Genomic DNA, 27,137 nt, shown 5'->3' with positions numbered 1-27,137 from the left:
TCAGTAAACATTCAATTAATTTCATGAATCAACTCAACATCAAAATACATGAAAATTGATATTTAACAAATATTTATGAAACTGCAGAATATGATTTTTTTTTCTGTATGTTTCAATCATTTGCATAGAAACAAAAAGTTAATGATACATTTTGTGTTTTCATCAGCAACAGTAATAAATATATAGACCAGAAGTTCATCCAAAGGCTGCTGCTTTCTTGCCACATCATTTTATTGTTGATGTCTCCATCATTTGGGTTTTTTTTTTTGAGCTCCTTCATTGGCCGTAATAACTAAATATGGCCACATTGGCATGACTGCGGTCATTAATATTGTGTCAGCTGCCGTGAGACTCATTGTTTTATGAATTATGAAAATGTTTACATGTTTTTTTAAGAAGTGTCACATTTCACAATGATGAAGACTAATTTCCATAGTTTGTAACAGATACACATACCAGTACTTACAATGTCACATGTGGATGTTTTACCACAGAAAGATTTATAGCTGTCAAGCCACCTTTGTCCTATCATTTCTCTTACATGCAGACTAGATCTAGAGCTACATTAAAATGCAGCATATAAATATTATTGTAGATTTTTAATTTCGTCTTTATAGCCATTGTCAATGGATTGCTAAGGTGGCAAATGGTTATTATGTTTTTTCCTATGCTGACCTTACATAAGTTTTCCTATGGTTAAAATATGAAAAACTGCACATCATCATCATCATTATCATCATCACTGTAAATTCTTCTTGTCTAATGGCTCTTTTATTTTAATTATCTATTTAGTTTCATTACCATATTGTGCACTTTGTAACAGCAAGTGCTTGTTATGTACAGAACACTACTCTCATTCACATCAGAGATCAAGTAAACAACCAGTAAAAAAATTTTGCGGTAATTGTAGATTGACGCTTTTAAGTTGATGATCATTTTCTGACCATAAACAGCTGGTCTAGAATCCTGGCTACCAAAATGCTAGACGTACTGTTAAATGACAAACAAATTGTTTCTAAGGTCATGCCTTTGTCTGATAATTAAATTAACTTTTTTTAAAAGTTTTTTCTGTATTTTTAGTACTTTGATTACAGAGATTAAACAGCATCTTGCAGATAAAAAAGATATTGAATTTTGTATATTCATATTCTACAAAAAATTTGGGGCAATGAAAAGGACTATGATATTTGGTATGATTAAAGCAATATGAGCTGCAATTTTCATGTTGAAATTTTTTTTTACAAAAAAGTTTTTTTCCGCTAAAATGACAAAAAATGTCATGGCTTTTTAATTTCTGTTAGCTTTATTTTTATGGGAAAAGCTGTTAAGAATCCGTAATTGAAGCAAAATTGAATTATTGTCGTCCTGTAAAAAATTGATTTGCTCTATATTTCTTAGAAGAGAGATCTTTCTTCTAACAAAAATTAATGAATTTTAAAATCTTATTTATCATAAAAGTTTAAGTTACATGCAGACCTATCATTCTAACAGGTTTTTAAACCAAATTAAAATTCTAAAAATTACAGCTCATATTGCTTCAAATAAATGCCCCCAATTTCAACCAATTTTTAAATAGTATCGTATACAAATCAAATCTTCATAAATCATTGTACAGAGGATGCCTATCACTTTAATCTTCATTTTACTATTTTTAGTCATTATTGCTTATTTGGTGTTTATTTATGACATCACCTCATTGACCCAATTTTCGCAATTTTGCTAAAAATTGAAAACAGCTTTATTTTTTCTTTATATTTTGCATTCGTAAGAATAGAGCACAGGTCTGCTCAAGTATGATTTTAACAATGTTTTGTTCATATAAGTATACACATGATACTAGAGAATGGTACTTGAACAAGCCTGGGCTCGATGTTTCCCAGTCGAGAAACCATCGGAAAACAGCCATATTTTGCTACAAAACATCAATTTATCAATCATCTTCCACCTTATTTTGAAAGCTCCTTATAAAACTTTAATTTTGGGGGGCGAAAAATGCATAATACTGCACATAGTCCTTTTAAATAAAGGCTGGGTTATTTTTTTCATAGCACAATACTTGTGAATACTAGTGGATATTATACAATGTATTATATTTAATGATTTACGATCACCTCCATCTACGCGAACAATTTCTTTTCTTTTTAATATGTCAAGATAAATAAGCTTTGAGAATGATTTAATGGAGCCTCATGGAGCTAGGTGATCGGGTATACACTGAAAAACATGATAAATATATCTGTCAGAGACTGACATTTGATTTGATGTATGCCAACGAGATGCAAATTACATAAACAGTCTGAAAAGACTGAACCTGAGAGGCTTTGGAGCAGAGATAATGAGAAGTTGATGGAACTATGTGCACTGGGGGTAAGAAATCATTTATCATGACAACATATCCATGACCACACATAAATATATTTCAGGTGTGTTTGTGAATTTATGAATAAAATGTTTTGGTTGATAAGGATGACTCTTGTTTCATTTGCTTCGTTTTTCTTTAAGAACCCCCTTAGGATTAAGAAAACATTTCATTTACACCCCCCCCCCCCCCAAAAAAAAAACAAAACAAAACAAAACAAAACAATATTTTCCAACTTATTGTAAAGACTTTATCAGAATATTAGTATCAAATCATTCAAATGTCCACTATCTCTGTCCAAGACTAAAATTATACTAATTCATTGGAATTTATAACCTTTGAAAAATTCACTAAATTGCTCTGCAGGTTTTAAATACTTAAATCTAAGTAAAGGGTATTTATCTTTAACCATCATAGCCCTTTTATTGATAACATGATGTAAATACAAATGGTATTTGTTATGAATCAACCCAATGATTAACAATAGTTTTAAGGGTTTTTTGCAGGTCGGCAAAAGAGGGTAGTTCTTTCAGTGACTCATGACCATACACATTAATTAGTTTACACATGGACCATGTCAGGTGTCATGTCATCAGAAATGATGTCAGCATTGCATGTCAACTTTTCATTGAACTAATGAAGCTAGCTTGCTTGCTTAGCAGCTGTTTACTTAACCAGGACTTTTTAAAAGAAGGGTTGTTATAAATGATATATGTTTAGATATTGTGTATCCATCAAAGGTTTCGACAGGTACTTCATTAACTGAACAGTTGGTGTTATTTATGACAAAAATCGTTCATTATAGCTTTGAAATGAATGCATGGTTACCCTAGTCGTGGGTCCTTATAATTCAGATAGAAAGTTTTCCAGGACCACAAATATTGAATATGGAAAATTTGGCTAGAAGATTTCAAACCCATCAGAACTAGGGTACAAGAAACGAAAAATATATTTTGATTAAAATTTCAGCTTAGTAACTTTAGGATTTGAGATCTGATCAAACTTAAGGAAAAAAAATGAAGTTTTGTTTTCAAAAAATCCAGGCCAGCTAGCTAGGTGACACTCAAAACTGTACATTTTCATCTTGATTTGGAATGACCTTCAAATTGCATAACTGCACAATGCTAAAAAATTGCTTTGATATATTTCTAGACTTCAGAAAGAAGGAGATATGTCAAGCTAATTGCTGTCACTGATTATCTTAACCAGGTACGGGAGGGATTTTTTATTTTTAACTCCTAGTTTAGAGAGATTGATGAGGAACCGTCTTATTTACAAGAACTTGCTGGAATCCATCACTCACTGAGCTAGGTGTGTTAATCCATCTTTGATTGGGGGACCACATAAATTACAAGGGGGATGGAGAGAAGTGCTCTCTATGTAAACAGCATGGGGGTATGAGAGCAGGAACAATTAATTCAGGGCGTCTAGACAGAATTCCCAGAACAACATGGCATGCTGATATTTTTGTTCTTCTTATTTCAAAATTATGTTGAATTGTATGTACATAGCATGATAAGCTTTTGACCAAAAGACGTCAAATGTGACATTGAATTTATAAATTTATCAAGCCTCCTGCCCAGTATGTTATTCCTTATTTTAAATTGTGTCCTTCATTTGTAACATCCCCAGGGAATATGCTATACATGAAGTCATTTTTAAAAGATTGATATAATTTTTCAGTATTTTTTATTTTAAATTATGAAAGGCCAAATCTTGTGCAAAGTGGTTCATAAATCTGTCTGTAAGATTAAATTTTCTGATTATGATCACAGATTTTTCATGATATTATAGGCCAGACCTTGACATAGTGACCTTGAAACCAAGTTGTCACTACCAATTTAAAAAAAAATAAATAAAAGAAAAATGAAGTGATTTGAAAATTTTAATTGAAATTTTAAATAATTTGGAAACATTTCAAAATCAAAGCTTTAAACATACTGGTATATCTTTTTGAACAAGCATATTGCAGAAATCTCAAATTGGTGATGGTGAGTACCGTAAAAATTTAGCACTTAATGTGCGAGTTTCTGGAGGTTATCCTGGAGAGTCTTGGGTGTCCAATGCATGGAGGGCTGGCGTGCTGGGTACCATTACCTTCTACAACACAAGTATGATGAAAATTGGGGGAGATCTGACAGGTTATGGTGATTTATGAATATTGTTCAAGTCGCTAAAACAAGTTTTTTCTCCGAGATTTGAGAATGTTTCTCGGTATGCAGCGTCCTTGAAATTGATAAATGCGGAGCTGGCTGATCTCTGAAGAACAGACAGAAGTAATCATACCGTTTGTCATTCCCCAGGGGGCCACATTTCTAAAACTGGGACCGTCAAATATTGTCAAAGTCCTTATAAATCCCGAATCATTGATCTATTCAGTTGTGTATTACAGCTGATTGATAGTATTTATCAGCGGGCCTATAATGAGTTGTCCTCATTTCTTGTTCTCGCCTTGATTTACCACCTTGTCTTCTGTCACAGAACTATATAATCCAGGTATGCCTTTAGCGTCGAGCCAGCTGGCTTTATTAAACCAAGGTTCAGATCACAGTTAATTATACATGCCAAAAGTATGTCAATCATGTTTTTTTTTTCTCTCTCTCTCTCTCTCCATAATTAGACGTCTCTTTAATGATTCAAACTTTTGATGTTCGACCTTCATAGGTATAGTAAAGAATTTCTGTAGCTATGGAATATCATGGAAAGTGTCCCCCACCCAATCTTAGTTGGCCACTTTTCTTTATGCTAGTTTTGGTTGTTTTCAGGGTGTCACAATTCCTCTGATTGTCCCTTTGTAAATGCAAGATTGTCTTTTTTTTATGATTATTTTCAATAAACATGGGTGAATAACTATTTTGTAGGTTTAACTATGATTCATACTAGCCTCAGATGAAGACAGAAGAAAAAGCCTGCAATTTTTAAGTTATTTATGGAGAAAAAAATATAATATGTATTATGGAGATACATGTAAAATAAAAAGAGGCAAAATTCACAGCATCATAAAAATCTTTTGACGTTGTTGTGTGGGAACTTTTATTAACCAATGCTTCAATACACACTTCACGTAATTAAACACCAATAACAAACATATATGAGGACCATATCACTCACAAAAAATATCATTAGATTTAAATCTCTTGGGTTTTGGAATTGTAATGACTTTAGGGTTTCTCTTCATTAAGAATTTCTTTTTTTCAATCACAATTGTTTATTATGGTTTTTTGTTTGAGTTCATGACATTGATAAAGTGTTTCTTCTTTGGGGAAAAGGTCACGGTCAAAAGCATTGTAAGTTCTATAGGGAGTTTGTAAAGTTATAAATTATTTGTTTTCAACCTCATTTGAGAATATTTTACTCATATTGAATTGAAACTAGATCCAAAAAACCTTGAATTTTTCAAAGCCAGTAATAAAACTATGCACGACTGACCTTGAAATATTGAGAGGTCAGTCTTTAGGGCCCATAACTCTCACTTTTCATCTTTTATGTCAGTGGTGTTTTTGATGGATGAAAGGCAAACACTTAAAAAATGGTAACTGAATTCATTCCTGTAATCATTGTACTTGTACTAAGTTTTTACATGTACTATTTTGTACATGTGTATGAAAATATTTGATTTGCAGGAGACTACAACTGTGTTTACTTGAAATACCCTATAATGATATTACATGTACTTCCCAAAATATAATGAAATTACTGATGAATGATTTTTATAAAATTATAAAAATCATAGATTTCACCAAAAATGATTTTGGTGATATTTCTGCAGTTGAACATATGTTCCTGTAGAACTAATAAATTATTTGTAATATTGGTCTGTAATGAATTGAATTAAGCTATGGTTTCTTATTTTTTTAGCGGATGTAAAGTTTAACATATTTGCTTGCTCAAGGGTTAGGTCAGTAGTTTTGGCTGAATTTCATTCGGCCATTACAGAGTTCCATAGTTGGAAGCCAGTGAGTACAGTGGCTTTTTTACACAAGAATTGAAAAGTTATAATGAACATTTGCCAAAGTGACAGAATATGCCAAAATAAGCACTTCAGAAGAAAGAAGTTTTAATGTTATATTCATTTTGAGAGGAAGAGACCTTTTAGTGAAGAGTTCTGGTGAACATAGGTCATTATAACCTGTCTGATTGTCTTATTCCGTGAATGAAGGAAGTTAACTTGACCCTACTTATTTATACCTAAGATCATAGAATATAAATTTGATATGATGTTACAATAACTACAAGTGCATATTAGATTACCGGTAACTTTTCAAAATAGATTCTTTACAAATTTTTAAAGTATGACACATTTGCAAATACAGTCAAACTTTGTTATCTCGAACTAGATGGGACTTTTTAAAAATTCGATATATCCGAGTTATTAAGATATCGAGGATAAAATACTTTAAAAAAATAAGTAGTTGGGACTTACAAATCACTTTGACATATCCACTGTATTCTAGATGTGCAAATTATCGAAGTCCAACTGTAAGTTCAAATTTCAAAGTCTGATTCATTTAGAGACACTTTACAGTACCGGTACTTCATCATCTGGCTTATAAAGATTTGCATGGACACGTATTCTGATTCATTCTTATTTAAAGTACTCGCAGTTTGAATCATACAAGTACACATGTTTTACAGATATGTCACATGCATTATCAGAATACATGTACAGTGTACTACATGTGCTTACAAATATCTGCTATACAGATACATATTCTGACTAATTTTCAAAAGTGCAAGCACTTTTGGCTGTATTTGAATCATAAAAGATATATGGTTGTAAAATTTACCAAATAGTGTTATTTGCTCTGTTGTTTTGCTACACCTTGGTATAATTTTGTTGAAGTGCATGCTGGAGAACTCTATTACCCCCTATCAAGGTAGGGACTCAGAATATATGATTGATTTGTTCGGATGAAGGATAGGAAAGGAAAGAAAAAAAAACATGGAATCCACATATGACATGAGTTGGCAAACACTAATAAAAGGGTGATTTCTGGCCTGTCAAGGCTTCCTGCTCAGATTTCATTTAATGAAATTTTTCGTGATGGATTGGTACCCGGTTCGTACTGCTGTCAGAAGGATTTCCTTTACACAAGCGCTGAGTAATATCTGCCGGTAATAAATCACTCAAGGAGGTGACAGTTTCTGTTTGATATGAAAAGATTTAAATAATACTTCCCCCCATGGACAGTGTAGAGTTCTCCAGCAAATTCGCAGGTTCATACAGCATCTGTCTTTTATTTTTTTTGTTCTTTATAGGCAGTGACCAATATTGGCAAATACATGTAATAAATTATTTTGACATGTTCTCAAAATATTGAAGGGGGGTAAACCAAGGGACTGGCAAAGCAAGATTGGAATGTTTGCAGACGGGGAAAAAAAAATAGGATGAACAGAAATCCTTCCTTCTAATATCATGCAGGTGTCAGACAATTTGACATCAAGGAAGAAATATTAAATATGTAAATATTGAATTAAGTATTTTTACTCAATTTTGACAATTTTTACCCCCATGACACTAGTAACAACTGCGTAGTGACTAGGCCTTCGACTGTTTTATATAGTACTGTACATGTACAATGTACTAGTATGGGTATTCAAATTTTTATTATATTTACCGATTAAACCTGCAAAATAGCTTTTGGTACAAGTTTTTCCAAGATTTCGTACTCAAAATTTTTCAAACTTTGCAATGACAAAAGATTGACAAAGATTTGCGGCATGCATTTCTATCTTATATTTAGATATTGTTTCAAAGTTACATACCATATTGTTTGCTTTACTAAGGTCTTTCTTCTTATGAAATTCAAATAATTTTACCGGAACTGTTATATAACTTTAAAAAGTCCAAGTTGTTGATTTCAAACTGTCATTCTGTTAAAACCACATGTTGTGGGCTTAATTTTTTGTGGAAACTGATAAAATGCTTCTGTTGTTACTTTTAAATGGTAAACTTCAAAACCCCACAAAATCAAAAACTAACGTGAATTTATGTGTCAAAAAAATCATGACGCCATATCTGAAATAAAGGGAAGCTGGTGTTATATTACCATATATTCATGAATACTGTATACAGGAACATTTCCCCCCCCCCCTTTTATTTTCGCTCCTTTTGCGCTCATTGTCAGCAGGTGAATTTAAGACTGGGCGAATTCCAGTGTTTCAAATTTCTTTAAACAAAACTGTGCCTGGGCAAATTGAAGATGGGGCAAAACTGTTTGCCTGTGTAGAACGTCGAAAATTACGCAGGGCGAAAATAAACTTGTACATGTATACAGTATGTACATTTTCACTGTTTATACTGCCTGCAGGCCACCTTTAAAAATTGTTTGTTTCTCCTGTCCCATATCAGTACCTTATCATTGTTAAGACATGTTGGTAGAAAAAGAAGTGTTAATTTTTTTTTTAAATCATTAATAACAAAAGATAATATTCTGTAGAATATTGATAAAAATGTCAGAGCCAGATATGGTTTTTTTATGTAGTCGGGAAATGACAAACAAACAGTTCTTAAAAGTTGCAGGCCTTATATTTAAGCATGACACAAGGTTTAATGCTTAAAGTACCTGGAATGCAACATGTATTATAAGACTTAAAACGCAATGACGTTTTAAGATTGAAAGACTTCCCATCAATCAAAGTGTAAAAACGTATTACGTCAGTGGTGGCCAGGATGTAGCTTGATGCTATTTTAAAGTGTTTGTCACAGTGTCGAGGGCAGTGATTATTTATTGTAAAATACTGATGGATGGCGAGAACTTTTACGTGGAAATTCTGTCCTCCCACCTCTTCCGTGTATTTTTATTTCATTACGTTTTTTATTTTTCGCCAAAACTGTAAGACTGAATCTCATGTAAAGTACATGGTAATCATGTCAGAATAATTTCTTTTCAAGAAATGAATTATTTGAACTGGTTTTTTTTATGGCGTCGAGCGAAGCTCGAAAGCCATCTAGGGATCGTACGTCCGGAAGTTGCCGATTTTAAGGAGCCAAACAACTCAAATGAGTGCAAAGTTTTCTTATGTGTTTGAAGATAAATAGCTGATATACTTCAATTTCGAGCAGAACTGTACGTCAACAAAACAAGTTGGCAGATACGAAATGGTTGATGTCTTAGAAAATGTTAATATTTTATTGTAAACAATATATCTGGGTTTTAGCGGATGAATACACTAGCACAGAGACACATGCGATAGCTGGGCCTACATACTCAACTTGGTTATGAAATATACCAGCCTGCAAAACAGATTATTTTGTATCCATATCGAATATTGACAATGCACAAAAGTTTGATCTTTTAGCAATAAAACTTCCTACATCGAGCGATAAGTATATCTACAACCAAAAGTTATTTTAACCAACTCGTGACCTACTTTCACTTTGTAAACAACGTGATTGGGTGCTTTCTTTTATCTACCCCTGATCTTTTCGGCCCGTGTAATTTGGACCCATGTGAATTTTAAATCAAATTGATAATAAGAGACAGAGTTTTTATCAGCAGTATACAATATATAAAATTAAACACAATCAAAATTTTAATATTTATTTCTATATGAATAGAGAAAAAAAATCTAAAAATGTGTTAACTCCTAAGATATTTCTAAACTTAGATTTAATTTTCTTTCAAAACTTTTTAAGAATTAGGTGAGTCAGTTTGTAATGAATTGTAATTTAATTAGGGGTGCGTCTTTTAACCCCAAGGAACCCCAAGGAAACCCCAAGGAAACCTCAAGGATACCCCAAGGAACCCCAATGACAAAAATTAATAAATTTTAATACCCAAGGGGTCTTATTGGACTTCAAGGGTCACCTCTTAGTACCCCAAGGGTACCCCAAGGAACCCCAAGGAAACCCGTAAGAACCCCATGGAACCCAAATGATAAAGTTATTAACCAGTGATACCCCAGGGGTCTCATTCGAATCAAAGGCTCACCCCAAGGTACCCCAGTGATAGAAATTAATAACTATTTATACCCAAGGGGTCTCATTTGAATCCAAGAGTCACCTCGTAGTACCCCAAGGATACCCCAAGGAACCCCAAGTATACTCATTAGAACCCCAAGTAACCCCAATAATAGAAATTAGTAACTAGTGATACCCCAGGAATCTCATTATACCCCTATACCCCCACAAATGAAGTTTAAGGGGGTATATTGGTTTCACCCTGTCCGTCCGTCTGTCCGTCTCTCTGTAGATGCAACTTTGTCCCCCCTATAGAATTTTTTACTACTGCATGGAACAGTCTGAAAATTTGTACATATGTTGATCACCATCTGAAGATGTGCACCTGTATTTTTTTTAGGATCAGACAAGATTTAATGATTTTATGGCAGTTTTCATTTTCCTCATTCTATATATTGTTCACTGATGTTGAAAAGTAAGGGAGGTAATCCTTACAGATTTTATTAATTAATTTATAGCATTATAATACCCTAAAATATATTTATCTTTTATAAGTATTCTATCAACTGACAATGCAGAATTTTTGTTTGTCAATGATAAATTCTTAGGAGCTGGCTGAATTCATTTGTCCCAAGGAGGCCATTATCTGAGCCATGGTTTAGATGGAGCATGTGTGTATGGAAAATAGATAATCTGTAAAATGGGCAGTGGCTTTTGGGCTAATTTAAAAGGAAATAAATAATAACATTATTAAAATAAAGAAGTGAACTATTTTTAGAAGTTGTTTAAATTTATTAGTCATGCAAGTAAATTGATGAAGTGACCCTATAGGGAATTTAATTTAAATTATAGATTTAAAATTACTGATATGATTGTAGTGTTTCCGCAATTTTAAAATTGTTTGTCATATTAAATTTTCTTTCTTACATATTTTTACATAGTATGGTAATTATGGTAATGTTTTGGGAGTTTATTAAATTTAACAAGCCTGTCAAAGAAAATCATATATAAAGTCCTATGGGATCAATTTTCTGATATGGAGTTCCATTGTACCATAGCAGAAAGTGAGGAAAATTTGAAACAACTAACTGCATCTGTTAAGACTCTTATTAGAAAGATATTCAAATTTTTATCAACAGAAGAGCATTGCTTGGCTACCGGTATTTCCATTTACTGCAAAGGGTGGGATTATTGTCATTTTGTTGGTTTTTCATTAAAACAATTAAATAAAAAAAAATATCATCAGATACATTAATTTGTAAATATATTACTGTTATACATATTTATTTAAAGTGATAAGTACCCCAAAGAACCCAAATGAATCCCAAGTATACCAATGAGAACCCAAAGGATACCCTTGAGAACCCCATAGATATGTCAATGGTGGAAAGTAAATTTGATGACCAAGGCCGGTCTCATTAAAAATCAAAGGGTCACTCCTGATACCCCAAGGATACCCCAATTATAAAAATTGATAACTATTGATACCCCAGGATACTCATTGGAGTCCAAAGGTCAACTATTGGTACCCCAAGGATACCTGTAGGAACCCCAATTGCAAGGTACCCAATTGATAGAATTTAATAACCACCCCAATGGTTGTACTGTAAAAGTTAGAAAAACTGCTTGAAAACAAGCTGTTTTATGCTAAAAAGGCAAAAATGGCAGGAAAAGGTTGTCTTTACGATGTCATATTTCTAAATTCTGGGCAGTTGAATCAAAATGAACATTATGTAAAAACATCATATCTGTACAAAGAAAAATGATGATGTTCATTTTAGGGGGCCATTTTAGGCCCATATCATATATATAGTCCTTTTACAAGAATTTTTCTGAATTTCAGGGGTAAAATATTGAAATGGTTCCATCAGTCTGAAAATGTAGTCCTAAATGTACATGCATGTTGTTGAGCATTTAATTCTTTTATATCATAACCACTATAGCCAAATTTGTATGATGTGTGTGATAATTCCTTTGCATTTCTGATAAAATTAACATTTATAGTTTTTTTCATTATTAAAATCAACAGCCCAAAACTTGAACCATATAATGTTTATTTTTTCAAGGTTCTTGATAAGGGACATAGAAGGGGTAGTAATGTCATAGTTTTCCTTCTCCTCAAAAGAATGAATATTAAGTAATTTTACATGAAATAAAAATTAGCTTGTACGATCAATCATGATAGAACAAACCCTTTTTAATTATCAAAATTTACTTCTATTACAAGTATCTAATTAATTTTTTTAACTTTATTTTAAACATAATCTCAAAAAACTGCCTGTTATTTTTTTTTTATTAAAAATTTGCTTAAGGTCAATAATTGAACAGACTATAATTTACCTGTAATTAATTTCCTTTGTTCTTTGAAACCCTTACCTGAGCACCATTCCCACTTAGCTAAAATCAGTCACCCATAAAAATTTCAGAATTATAGCAAAGTGGGAAGACACCCAAAATTCACAAGGGTTGTCTACCAATAAACAAGGAGATGTAAGTGTAGGTAAATATATTGCAACAGTGATGGTGAAACCATTGTGTATACATGTAAAGGGTTATGTTGGCCCTTTAATCCCTGTCCAAGAGCTACCACCAATATACAACGGGTGTCTACCTGCAATTAACAGGTATTTTGGTGCCTCTCAGGTGAACATTCTGCACGCGTAATGGGTCAATCCATTGTGTTGTACCCACGAAGGGTAGATAGCCCCACTCTACACTTCCATGATCACTTCTTGTCTTTTCTCAAAAGTACTCCAATAAGGGTAACAGCCCCTATGTCAATAGTATAACAAGTTTGGGTCTTTGTAACTGAACAATATCTTTCTCCACTTCATTTGAAAATTTCACCGAAGAAACATTGTCATATTAAGTGTTCATATGAATGGTTCACCGGAAGAATTGCAGACTTCCTTGTGGTGACATAAAATTTAGTGCCCTATTTTCATGAATTTGATATAATTTGTTACTGATTCAATATTGGCTGATCATCAGTTGGTAAGAGACAACAAATTCTGCTGATTAACAGTACTCGATTATGATTTTCAACTGATTTGACAACACTAATTGTTAAATTCATCCAAAGTGAACAGATATTTTAAGTCAGGAGAAACATTATTTTTATCATACCAGTATGTATTGAGGTATCACAAGTGTTCCTTGGGTTGCCCAGATGTTTTTATGATATTCCATTGAGTAATTGGGTATTAATTAGTAATATGTTTTAATTCTTTCAGAAAAAATAGAGAGCATGCTTGAATAAACAAAATATTTTAATCAGAGATGTATCTAGCCAAGGCTAATAAGTGACAAAAAAATTTTCCCTGTTCAAGCATGCCCTCTATATTTCCCATTCATAAAAAGATAAGAAAAGTGTAAATTTTTGACTGATTTTGATTGAAATATAGAAATAGCGTCACTTATGATGTCATTTTCTGCCAGTGAGTGCAAAAAAATAAAAAAAATAGGTGAAAAATAAATTTACATCAACTCTTCTAAAATAAAACATAACATATTATTGTACCTGAAACACTTTAAAAAATTGTGAATAATGGGGGCCAAATTTAACTCATATCATATATATAGTTCTTTCGTACTTCAAATCACCATCTACCAGTTGAAATGGGAAGGTATCCCATTAAATGAAAGATCTTGTCCTTTCTGTTACAAAAAACATATAGCCGATGAATTTCATTATATTTTAGAATGTGATGCAATATCACAAGTCAGAAACAAATTTATAGACAAAAATTTTTCGGCTAGACCAAATGTGTTATAAAGTATTACATATTAGGGTATCCTTGGGGTTGTATGGTGTATCAAGAGTTATAAATCTGTATGATTAGGGTATCTTTTGGAGTTCCTTGGGATTTCTGTGGGGTTCCCTAGGGTTTATATAGGTTTTTAGAGGCGTGTCTGGGCTACCAATGAGTCCCCAGTGGTATCAAGAATTTTTAATTTGAATTATTAGGCTATATCCTTGGGGTTCCATTGGGTTCTATGGGGTATCAAGTTTTATGAATCTGTATTATAAGGGTATCCTTTAAGTTCCTTTGGGTATCCATGGGGTTCCGTGGGATACCTAATGGTGTCTGGGATATCAAAAAGCCCCGAGGGTGTATCCAGAGATATAAAATTGTGTTATTAGGGTATCCTTGGGGTTCATTTGGGTATCAAAAGTTATATTACTGGGTATCCTTGGAGTTCCTTGAGGTATCCATAGGGTGTGTCAGGGATAACAATGGGGTATCTGTATTATTACTATTAGAGTACTATTAGGGTATCCTTTAGGTTTCATGGGGTTCCCTGGGATACCTTGTGATTTGTCTAGGATATCAAAGAGACCCAAAAAGTATCAAGAGATATAGTGTATCCTTGGAGTTCCATAGGATATCAACAGTTATAAAATTTATATAACCAATACATGTATAAGAGTATCCCTAGAGTTCCTTGGGGTATCCGTGGGTTTTGTCTGAGATACCAATGAGTCCCTACGGGTATCAAGAATTTAAATTTGTATTATTAAGTTATCCTTTAAGTTCCTTGAGGTATCCTTGGGGTTCTGTGGTGTATCAAGAGTTATGAATCTGTATTTGTAGGGTATTCTTGGAGTTCCTTGGGATATCCCTGGGGTTCCTGGGATTCTTAGAGGTGTATCTGGAATACCAATGAGTCCCCAGGGTTATCAAGAGTTTTAAATTTGTATTACAACATATTACGGTATCCTTGGGGTTCTATGGAGTATCAAGATTTATGATTCTGTATTATTAGGGTATTCTTGGAGTTCCTTGGGATATCCCTGGGGTTCCCTGGGATTCTTAGAGGTGTATCTGGAATACCAATGAGTCCCCAGGGTTATCAAGAATTTTAAATTTGTATTACAACGTATTACGGTATCCTTGGGGTTCTATGGAGTATCAAGATTTATGATTCTGTATTATTAGGGTATTCTTGGAGTTCCTTGGGATATCCATGGGGTTCCCTGGGATTCTAAGAGGTCGATCTGGAATACCAATGAGTCCCCAGGGTTATCAAGAGTTTTACATTTGTATTACAATGTATTAGGGTATCCTTGGGGTTCTATGGAGTATTAAGAGTTATGATTCTGTATTATTAGGGTATTCTTGGAGTTCCTTGGGATATCCCTGGGGTTCCCTGTGGTTCTTAGAGGTGTGTCTGGAATACCAATGAGTCCCCAGGGGTACCAAGAGTTTAAAATTTGTGTTATTAGGGTATCCTTGAGGTTCCTTGGGGTTCTATGGTGTATCAGGAGTTATAAATCTGTATTATTAGGTTATCTTTTGGGGTTCCTTGGGGTATAATTGGGGTACCAAGGGTAAGGGGTGACCCTTGCACTCTAATGAGACCCCCTTGGGTATCAATAGTTATTCATTTCTGTCATTGAGGTATCCTTGGGGTTTCCTTGGGGTTTCCTTGGGGTTCCTTGGGGTTCCTTGGGGTTAAAAGACGTGCCGTTTAATTAGTTATGTGATAAAAAAAATAATTAAAAACTTTTTTTTGAAAGTTGACTAATGTATTTGTCTTTATATTTGTTTTTAAAACGTAAGTATAATTGATACCAATTTCTAAATGAATGGTCAATAACCAAATCAGAATGATTTTTGAAAATATGAAGAAAAAAATCACACTTAATTTTGATATTTCTATAATTTTAGTTGACTGCATAAAATCTATATTAAATTTCATTTTTGTTAAATTGACCGCCCAAATCAATTTTTATAAAATTAATCTCCAGCAAAACAACAGGAAAAGTTTATCTCATGTTAAGTACACACATTACTAAGAGTTACAGAATCATACTTTGTTTTAAGGATTTTGTTTTAATCTACAGTACCTAAGTGTACATTTGATCAATGAAGGAGAACCATAAATAACACATATAAAAAAAATTATGCATTTTTGTAATAGTGGAGATTATTTTGACTTTTTAAAAAAATATTAGGTTTTTATTCTTCAAATTAACTTAACCTCGACGCCATTGTGGACCTTCAGGCCTTTGATTTTATATTAGGTTTATTTTAAAATGTCATTAGGAACTGTGTCAACAGGTTTTTTTTAAGGAGGTTTTGAGCTGCAAAATCTTCAGTGCAAGTGAAAGATGAAAATGCCCCCGAGTGGCCTGTGCACCAATGATTCATCTACTGTCAGAACTGTTACCAAATACATTTTAAGAACAGTACCTGGGTATTAATGAAATCACCTAATGTGTGATATTGTACTTTAAAAATGTGTATTTTGATTCGCATTCACATATTTACTGTTAAGTTTCAGGCTAGTCTCTGTCAATGGATTAAGTTATGTTTTTTTAAGATAAACATGAAGTCATCGATTCCCATTATTTCATTGAAATTTGAATGCTGTGTCGTAAAGAATACCATTTTTTTTAATGTCATTTGCACTTTTACCTTGCTTACCTGATAATGAAGTTACACCAGATTTATTTGAATTCCTGTAATTTATAAGAAAACTTTCAACTTAATCCAATTGATCAAAGAATTGTCAAGTGGTAATGAAATGCAATTAGATTTGGAAGCAGGAAATTTTCTCTCTGTCTCTTTGTCTCTCTGACATTGTGTGAATTTTCATTGAAGGTAAATGCAAGAGTATATGCAAATTTATGGAAGATTTGACCTTGAATATCTTATAATTACATGAAAGGTTCATTGAATATATCATAGGATGCTGCCTTTATTTTCTTTCGCTTTAATCCCGGATATATGCCGCATACAGAAAGTTGTTACTTATATTAGGGGTAATAGCAACATGTACCGTAATTATCATAAAATACCAGATTTTACCAAAGACCATTATGTTTCCTAAGTACATGTAAGTGCAGAGCTGGTCATTTCTTTGAAATATCACTAAAATTTAATGGGAAGATAGATGGAATGTACTTTTTTCCTGTATATTCTTGAAATACAAAAAGCAGTAATGATTGCTTGAAGGAGGAAATTCTCATTATCTTTATTTATTTGTTAAGTCATATACCGGTAGCCATGCATTATAAGTAAAAATTTATGAAAACCAAACATAACCGTTTGGAAATTCCCTTTCTATTTTTAGAGCAGTGTATATTCTCCTAGAAAGTGAATTAGTAACATTTTATGATTTAATTGTTGAATGTTTGATATCAGCCAATCAGAGAGCTAGGAATGAATTACATAATAAAAGGCTTTATGTGTGGATATCAGGAAGCTAGAAATTAACTATCATTTAATATGATAATGGAAAACAACTTGATTTTCTTTTTCAAACTGCTATTTTGACAAGGATACAGTTATCATAAAACTCTAGACTCTCCATTTTCTGCAAGTAAAGCGACATTAATTTTTATTCTAAGAAAAGGATATCTCTACCTGTACATCCAAAACTCAAGGATAGGGATTGTTTTTTGGAGATTTCGGTCCTACCTTTCTAAACACTATAGATTGTATCTTTAACCCCCCAAGGTGTTACAAAGATTTTGAAAAAGTTTAACTTAATACCGTACCCTTCAAATGTCTTTGGCACCTTTGATGCAGACCGGAAATATGGAGCCATTATGTCAGCTCACCTGTCGCACAGGTTCAGTGTCGGCTTTATCTCATTAAAGGTGAATGAAAGTATATCTCCCGAGGTGAAACAATTCCATCAATGTTTCAACAATACAACAAATCAGATTATTTTAATTGTCTTCTATGGTACATTTGCTAGCTAGTTCAGTTTTCAACTCTTTATTTACTCACGACGACAAAAAGAGAAATCAGAAATCTCTTTAAGGAGTTTCTGTGACAAATATAAGGACCTTTTTTTCTCTCTCTCTCCGGAACCCAGTGAGCATTTATTGACATGTAAGTTTCCTTGTTTGGCTTTGCGGACCCGCGGAACACTCCTTTTTCCGTCCCGCGGCCTGACACCTACTTGACGCTTTGATAGACAGCCGAGTTTACGCCAAATCAATATATCCCCGCTCATGGTCAATTTCTGTCAACCTGACTAATATGTCAAACTCTAAAGGCTTGAAGTTTATAACAGGTTGACAGGTGAAAATTGGAGAGAATTTAAACAAAGCTCTTCAGCCCTTGTCTCGCGGGTCCCAGGAGAGGACTCGCTGATTGACAGACCTTCTGTTCCTTCATTCTTTTTCTACTCAGGCTCATTCTATGCAATCAAGTGCTAACTTATCAATTCTCCCACTTCTTTTTTTTTTTTTAATAAAATCTACTCTTTCTTTAAATTTCATCTGCTGACAGTTTGAATTTTTAATTTACTTCTTAACATAGATCACTTGTACACTTCATTAGAAAATGGATTACATTACATCTATGTGGACTAGAAAATCTAAGTCTCACTTAACTTGAGAGAAATTTTGAAATTTAACCATTTAACTTGAATTCCATGAATGACAGATTATCTCTAAACACATTTTAAAATCAAATAAATTTTGAAGCCCTGTCAAAGAGGATTGATAAAAGGTTCAGTAGGATTTAATTAATTAAACCTGTTTATCAAATATCAGTCATGCTGTAATGAAAATATTTTTATATTTTGAAAATTCCACACCTAGCACAATAATTTATTGCTGGAAGCCGTGTTGGTTTTCTTATTATCCAGTGATTTATTTAGGTGACACATCATGTATTTAGATCTTATCCTTGAAGGGAATGGAGAGAGATGGCAAGTTAATGTTTCTCCTTCTATCTGATATTGTCTCTTGGAGAAGGGTGACTTCATCATTTTCCAAACACGAGACCGTCTGTGCCATTTGAAGATTGTCATAAAAAAAAAAAAAAAAATTTCCTGTATAACATCTGCCTATCTTTGGCCCAAACAGACAAAAAATTAGTTTCACCGATGTAATGGTGCATACATTGTTTGCTTCACAATCATTTATCTCTGGTTGATGAGTGGAGGGGCCCATCGCCTTGGATGTCTGGTGTGTAACTGGAGTCGTCTGTATCAGAGGGCCGGTCATACCTGGAACTCGGTACTACACCTGTCTATAGCAGTCGATCAATATTTCCTCATCAAATTTAAAAAACCTGTCGAACAAACGAGCTGGCTTGTCAGTTGCACAACAGTGATGCAGACGGAAAGCTAAGTGACAGCAGGCAGTAAGCTGAGACTCGTGTCGAGATCGTCTCGAGATGTGGTGGACTCTCACTTGAGATTGCACCTGAGGTTAGGGACACTCGCTGAATCGAGATACATTTTATTGTTGTGTGCATTGAGAGGCCTGTTAATGGTGTTTAAATTTATTCCTCTTCGGAGTTAGTGAGTGACTGCAGCTGTTTGGAGTGTCATCTTTTGGATTACACTAGGTGTATAAATTGTGACATCTCTTGAATTTTAACTGGAATAGTTCACAGGAAGTTTATGAATGGTGAGGGTCAAACAAACCATGCAGCTGAAAATTGTACAAGGTAAATATCGTACACATGTGCTCTAAAGAATAAGCCCCAGTAAATGGTAGGGCCAGAGTACTACTTGCTTATTTTACTACATTTATAATGTACACCCCATCAGTACATCATTGTGTCTATGAGATGTGTGTCTTAGTAATCAATTTATCTGTTATTTTTTCCCTTTAATGTAATAGAATTTTTAAATACGAGCAGGATGTAATCTCTGATGAGCAGACAAATGGAGGTTGGGGGCCACAATACTGAGTTGTCTTTATGTCAGGTCTGATTACTGGCTGTTCGTTCGTTCGTGTAGTGTTGACAGATTATTTCTGTAATGAAACGGTACGTCTGTCAGACTCGATCAAGACCAACGACCACTGCTGAAACCAGTGTGTCAGCCTCTGCAGTAGGCACACACTACTGTCAGACATCACCAACGATGTAAAGAAGATTTACCCCTGTGATAGATGTCAAAACATGCTCTGGTGGAGCACAGAAGTCAGGGAATGGAAGTTGGGTAATGTTTTGTTTGAGGTTTTTTTGTTGTGAAAAAATGTAAATTTGCAGAGTGGGAGCACATTCTGTTTGGTTAGAGTTTCGATGAAGTCCATCTGTGCATTCATTAGTGCCTGGATTAGTTAATTTTTCATATTGTCTATTGTGTGAAGAGTAATTGATTGTTGACATAGAGCCATCATTAATATCAGGAGGAGGGTGTCATCGCAAGGACTCTGGGCTGAAACATTTCTTTCTCTCGCTACTGTGGTAGTGGGTGAGGGATGATGGTGGGGTCAAAGGGACACATAAACAGTGGGCTACAGCTGGACACGGGGTGTCACTGACGCTTCACTGTCACCTGTCAACTAACGCTCGTCAACAGACGCAGGTGTACATGCTAAAGGAGTCTTATCTCACAGCTCAAGGGGAATAACTCTTGCTTTTGTCTGATGGTCCAGTATTTTAATTGTTGCTGGTCGCCGGGGGAGGAAGGGACATGTTTATTAATAAGTTTGACAGGTGGACAGCGTTTTCATGTGTGTTTTATGTTCCAAAGACAAATGTGTAATCATTTGTGGTGCGTGGTGGGAGAGACACTCAAACGCATTACTTACCTGGTGTATAACTTCAGAATTAGGCTACCTTGTTAACTGAGTTTAAGTGAAAGTGTGAAATCTTTTAATGTAGGAGGTTGGATTGCATAATGATTTCATTGGTGACAGTTTATTTACATGCTGCCTACAATTCCACATCATATCGTAGTGTAAAATTGACATTTGTGCTAATTGGACCAACGCGAGACGTTTCAAAACAAATTTATTGTCATCTGTCTCGATGACGGATTCACCTATCACTCATTTAAATCTCTTGGTCTCAACCAGGGTAAACACTTTCTCTATTCAGACCTGGGCTTATGAAACAACACCATCATTTCTGTGGGAACTTTTATACTTGATTTGTCAAAGGATTTTTTTCTATATTTTTCTTTAATTCAAGGTAATTATTGATAAATTAGAAGAAATGTTTTTTTTATTTAAATAGTGTGGATATTCCTAATCATTTCAGATAAAACTTCCTGCTAAAAATTATTAATGATTGGAAATGAATTAAAATGTCCTTGTTTTAATATCCCCTTATTCCATGTTAATTGACATATTTTTTTTTCAGGAAACTATTTTACCAGGATGATCTGGAATAAGGAAGTAAATGCAATATCAATTGGGGAAATTACTGCCTTGTCAGAATTTTACCTCACTGCCGTCAATAAAACTATAATTCGTTGCTATTGTCAGTGAGAGAAATTGGATGGTATTTGTTGTTTGTTTTTTTAAAGGAAATTTCTTTTTGATTACAGCCTCTGACGACGATCAAGGATCTGAAGGGGACAATGAGGATGAGGCATCAGATAATGACGGAAAGTTAGAAAACTTGAGACCCAATCAAGAGCCCACGTTTACATCGGAGGACGCAAGCGTATCCTCAGAAAGAGAACAAGATTCACCAGTCGTATTCAAGGAGGAGAGTTGTGATAGTTTTGTGAACAAGGAAAATTCATCAGAAAATACTCTGGATCTTAAGGAAAATTCAGAGCAGACGACATTTGAAAATTTGAGTGAAAATTCAAATGGTGATAAAATGACTCTCAAAAAGGAAGAGGGTTGCAAGAGTGATTCCGAGAAACGTTCGGAAACTCCACCATTAAAACGACTAATGAGGCAAGATCCTTTGCCATTGTTTATGAGTGAGAAAGGACCATCACCACCCAAAAAAATTTACAGAGACGAACTCTATTACAAAAAACTAGCCGTCCCGTACTTTGCAACACCATCCATGGTCAAACATGCACCCACCCATCCAAGACAAGCCATTCTGAAATCCAAACATTATTCCAACAAATTCCCAAAATATTTCAATCCATCTGTTCCATGTTCATTCCAGAAAAACCATTCAGAGGATCAACCATTGGACTTGTCTACAAAAGGATCCAACAAATCCAGTCTGTTTGTGGACACAAAGAAATCGGCCGGGAAGTACACCAACGGATTCCTCTCCAACAGTTCTAGTCTTCAAAGTCTCCAGAGGCGATTTGGTGGGATGGCTGGTTTCCGCTCCAGTCGCAGACCCATGAGTGGAATTCTCACTGGAATACCTCCCACGTTTTCTCAGAAATCTCATTCAAATTCTCACAAACATTTCAACATAGATTTTGCGGGAGGTCAAAGTCTTAAAACTGAAAATAAATCCAAAGACTCAAAGAACGCAGACTCAAAGGAGAAAATTAAAATTGAGGAAGAGTTGAAATCTTCAACTGAGAAAGATCAGAATTCAAACTTTACCAAGAAAACAAAAGAAAGTTCGGAGTATTTGGAGAAAGACGAAAATAACAGATATACTGTTCACAAGTGTTCATGTCAGAAGACCTTCAGCACTCTCTATGGTTTGAGTCTTCACCTTCAGGAATCAGGGCATTTACCTGCAGGGACGAAACAAACCAACTTAATGGAGTACCCAAAGTTAGTCAGGGGACAGGATATGTGGCTAAACCAGGAATCGGAGCAAACCAAAAAGATCCTGAGATGCATACAGTGCGGTGAGTCTTTTAAGTCCCTACCCATGCTAACTGTTCATATGATGCAGACACAACATTACACCAAGATCGTCACATCCGAACATGGAAGGAGATCTCACAAATGTTCGGTGTATTGTGATCGGGACTTGGACAGGGAGTGTATTTTTAAGTGTAAAGTGTGTAATAGTGCTTACAGCGATATGGAAGGCTTAGCAAACCATATGGTGCTCTCTGGGCATCACAAAAAAAAGATGCACCAAAACTCGCCGTATTCCGATTTTAAATTGAAACTGCCGCAGAAAAGATATTTGCGTGAGGAATTCATGGATAGCTGTGTGTCACCCTTAGGGAGCACACAGGAGGAATCTCGGGCAAAAATATGCAGACAGAGTTCACCATCAAGCGATCAGTCCAAGAGTCCCAGTTCGCAGGGAACAACTGAGGACAGCAGAATCACGTGTGAAAACTGTAACGATAAGATAGAGACTGGGAAATTTGTTGATCATGTCCGAGTCTGTTTACTGTTGTCAAAATATGATGCAAACTTTAAAACTTCAGTCAAGAAAGAGACAGTAGAAAGAAAAGAAGATGGGAGTGTCGAGGTAGGCATTGAAAAACCGTTGCATAGCAACAAAGATTCAGAGAACGAATCCAAAGAAATGTCTGCAGATGAAAATGCTGAAGTGAAAGTGAAACTAGAGGTAGATGATGGTGATGAATGTACAAAAGAAGACGACAACAGAGAAGACAAAACTGACTCTTCTTGTTTAGTGAAAAACGATGATGATTGCAGAGAATGCAAAAAGTTGGACATTATAGACCCAAACCATGGGAGTGGTGATGAAAATAAAGAGCAAAGTTCGGCATTATCCGCAATGGAGAGTTTTATTCAGAGGAGCTTCAAATCAGAGTTTAATTACCGAAGAGGCTCCATAAAAATGAGCTCTTTGCCTAAGGCTCAATCAGCCCAAACAGCCCATTTGAAACCCTTGGAACGATCTAGTCCATCCATAAGACTGGAAAGATATCAGAAATATTTCCAGTACCTCTACCCCAATGAGCCAGATCAAAAAGTCTCTTCCTCAGAGGAGAAATTGTCTGGAGATATTGGAAAGCTGGAGAAAATGTGTGAGGAGGTGCACGGGGCAAAAAGTCCAAACCCCGAACAATCAAGAAAGTCTCAGAGCACCCCCAAACCAGAGATCAGTGGTGAAATCCTCAGTAGCAAATATCTCAATTTGGACGAGGAAGAGAAAAGCAAAGACTCCTCCCCTCCCTCCTCCTCCTCCTCAAAATCCTCAGCCTTAGATTCTCTCAGCAGTTTTGTGTATAGCCAGTCGTTGACCAGTGAGCACCCCTTAGATAGTCTCCAGAAACTCTTCACCAATAGTAACATTCCTAGAATCCTCCCCTCCAGTTCATTGAAAAACTTCGATCCAGTCGAATCTCCCATGCCAACTGCTCCGTTGAATCTCTCCATAAGAAGGGAAACAAATGACGAGGACTTGGACATGTCCGATGGCAAAGACAGTTTCTCTGATCAAGAGAGCAGCCACAGCAGTGATAGTGAGGCTAACATGGACTACCGCTGTGCCGCCTGCAGTCGCCACTTTGCCTCCAAAGGCTCTTACAGATACCACCTTAGTCGCTGCCATCTCTCTTCAGTCAAAAAGTACGGAATCAAAGAAGCCTTCAATATGAGCCCTTACATCTACCTCCCTCTGGATCACACTGCCAAATTCTCCAAGTATTATGAAATGGCTCAGGAGCTCGCTAACAAAGGGAAGTAATAATAATAAGGGAGATTATCTGTCAAACGACTCTAAAATACAACCTCTTGGAAACCATAGATTCTCATAACTGTAACTGCATTTCCTTAAAGGCAGCACTGTAAATCAGATAGCCCTTCACTTAAAACTCGTTATGTGATAACTTTGACAAAAAGTAGATTTAACATTCCAGAAATGTTGTGTCATATTATCTGAAATCCCAAAGATGTACCGTAGATGTGGCCTGAATGTTTTGTTATGAACTGTTTTTGTTCTTGATCTTTGAGAAATATTTAATATTATAGCTTTTAAAGTACTCTTTGACATGACTATTAGCAGATATGGTCTGAATGTGAATGATAATTTTTTTTTTTTAACTTTGATTTCTTTGTCAAGTGAGTAAATTCTTGATTTAACATTTTTCTTTAGATATATGTACATGTGCAATGTAGAAAATAGTTTTTTTTGTTTGAATTTTTGTTTCTGTTGATTTAGGTAAAAATCATGTTAAAACCGTGAAATCCACCCAGAGAGAAAAGCTTTAATTTAATAAATGACTTTGTTTAGTTATTCATAATGTATCTCGTTAGCTAGTATGTTTATGATTTTCCCATGTCCCTTCTAGGTGAAGAAGAACTTTATAATATTTACTGCATAATATCATCGTAAAGATTGGGCAATTTTGGAATAGCATTCGAATTATTCCTCGTGTAATATTTTAGATACATAATTTACAAAATAGTTGGTGTAAATGTATGTGCTCTGGGCAAGCAGCAATATAAATGAAGTCATTTTTTTTGTTCTCCAGTCAGACAAAGGGTTGCTTGAATTTTGGGGCTGTAATTTCGGTTGACAAGACATGGTGTTTTATGTGCAAAGATTAGGTAAATTGTAATCATTATCTATATCCAACTCCCTCGTTACTTGATGCGTCAAATCACGTAGCTGATGCCTTTTCTCCCCCCGATTTCTCTCGATTTCTCTCGCATGGAAAATAAAATGCCTAATCATTTCAGTGTCAAGTTCCTCAAACGCGGACAATAAACATTCCGTTATCTATCATGCTAAACAAAAATTCTCGCAAGGAGAAATTGATAAATTCGTGTAAGAACAGCCATCATACAAACCCAATTACTCAAGATTTATTTAAACAAACTGTATTTGTCTGCTACCAAATTACTGCTTTTTCTTGGTAGGTAATATGTATCTATTTGTTAAATATGTTTAGTTTTTACATTAATATTAATTTTTTTCACATCAGTAATAAGTCAAAATCACAATGCTGTGGCCTAAAATTATAATATTTTGTTTTCTTTTCCTATAACGTGCAAGAACAAAATATCAATCAAAATTTGATGCGTGATTTGTACACACATTTCAACACAGTATTAAACATTACAGCGGAATCAAATTTTTTTGTCTTAACATAGTAATTACAGGTATTTAGCAAATTTAATATGAATGAAACTGACAACATTATACATTTTACAAGTGGACACAAATATTCTAGGTTCCAAAGCGACCCACCTATAGTCCGGCTGGGTCTTAGATAAATTAACCAAATTTGCAAGCAATTCAGAACACATGACACAAACATCCATCAAACTGGGCAATCCTTGTTTATGCATTAAGGAGTGTTATTGAAAAGTTTTATCTAAAAGCACTATGATTGATAGCATGAAAAGTACAAGTGTGATTACACATATGCACGGCAGGTTTTATTTTTTTTTAACTTCTTATTATCGGCAATTTGCTCTTCCTCTCAAAGATTTATGGGATTGTTAACATGCTTACTCATTTTTCTCCCATAATGTTAAAGCTTATTAAGCTGTGGTGCATATTTTTCTTCTTTTTTTTCTTATTTATGATAATTTCAGTCTTTGAAATCCATATTCTATTTAATAGAAATAATCTTATAAGGTTATGATTGTACATACATGTACCAAAGGGTTTTTTTTCCCCTTTTTTTATAGTGTTTTGCTTTAAACATATCATTGTTTTGTTATATAGTGCTCTTAATTTAAATCATGTTTTATATCCCTATTCCAAGTGCCAGCTTGTGCGTAGTTAGTATTTTATTACCCAATATAAAAACATCCAAAGGAAAAGCGACAAGTTATCTCATCTTTTTCATTGGTTGCATACTTTCAACAATATGATACAGGTGTGCCCAAAAAGACAGGCATCACAAAATGTCTAATGTCACAAACTGCCATTATTTACAAGTAACTTTGAAAAATCATCAGATTCAACACCCAAATAAAAATGGGGGGGGGGGGGGGGGGGGGGGGTTGGAAGGCCAAATTAAAAAAAAAAAGATTTTTTGAAAATTCATCCAATATATGTAGAAAATGTTGTATATTTTGATGACATTTTAATTTGACAGCTCTTGTAAAACTGATGACATGATCATAAAAATGGCAGTTAAAGTCATGTATGTCAAATCAAGTGATTTGTGGTTACTCTTGTAGGCTGTCATTTCATCTAATTTATTGTACTTCCATCTTGATAGGTTCTCATCAGTCAGCTAGTGTTCATTACATATATACATCTGTATATTTATGTTTTACCCATTGAAGGAATCAATTTATTTGAGAACACAAAACTTTTCATCCAATAAAACATGCTATAATAATAA

At 34.4% G+C, this 27,137-nt stretch overlaps 1 protein-coding gene and 1 long non-coding RNA gene across 5 annotated transcripts in view; one reads left to right on the top strand and one right to left on the bottom strand.

The window, feature by feature from the left end:
• The window catches only part of LOC105329578 (protein tiptop), a 47,002-nt gene extending 19,865 nt beyond the window's left edge, over positions 1-27,137 (top strand). For 2 of the 4 annotated variants that reach the window (XM_011430864.4, XM_011430863.4), the window contains exon 2: positions 21,516-27,137. In XM_011430864.4, the coding sequence (XP_011429166.2) occupies positions 21,516-24,520 (3,005 nt within the window). In that variant the 3' untranslated portion in view covers positions 24,521-27,137. Of the gene's footprint in view, positions 1-19,037; positions 19,682-19,925; positions 20,181-21,515 lie in introns of those variants that run through there. The other 2 variants (XM_011430865.4, XM_011430866.4) reach the window with 2 other exon arrangements.
• Positions 4,227-8,267, bottom strand: LOC136273690 (uncharacterized). Its single transcript, XR_010711912.1, has 2 exons — positions 8,126-8,267; positions 4,227-4,459 (listed from the first exon to the last, which is right to left on the bottom strand). It is a non-coding gene; the product is annotated as an uncharacterized lncRNA (long non-coding RNA).

The sequence above is a fragment of the Magallana gigas genome, chromosome 3, assembly GCF_963853765.1.
Source record: "Magallana gigas chromosome 3, xbMagGiga1.1, whole genome shotgun sequence".
NCBI lineage: Eukaryota > Metazoa > Mollusca > Bivalvia > Ostreida > Ostreidae > Magallana > Magallana gigas.
This window is presented reverse-complemented; position numbering and strand designations above follow the sequence as displayed.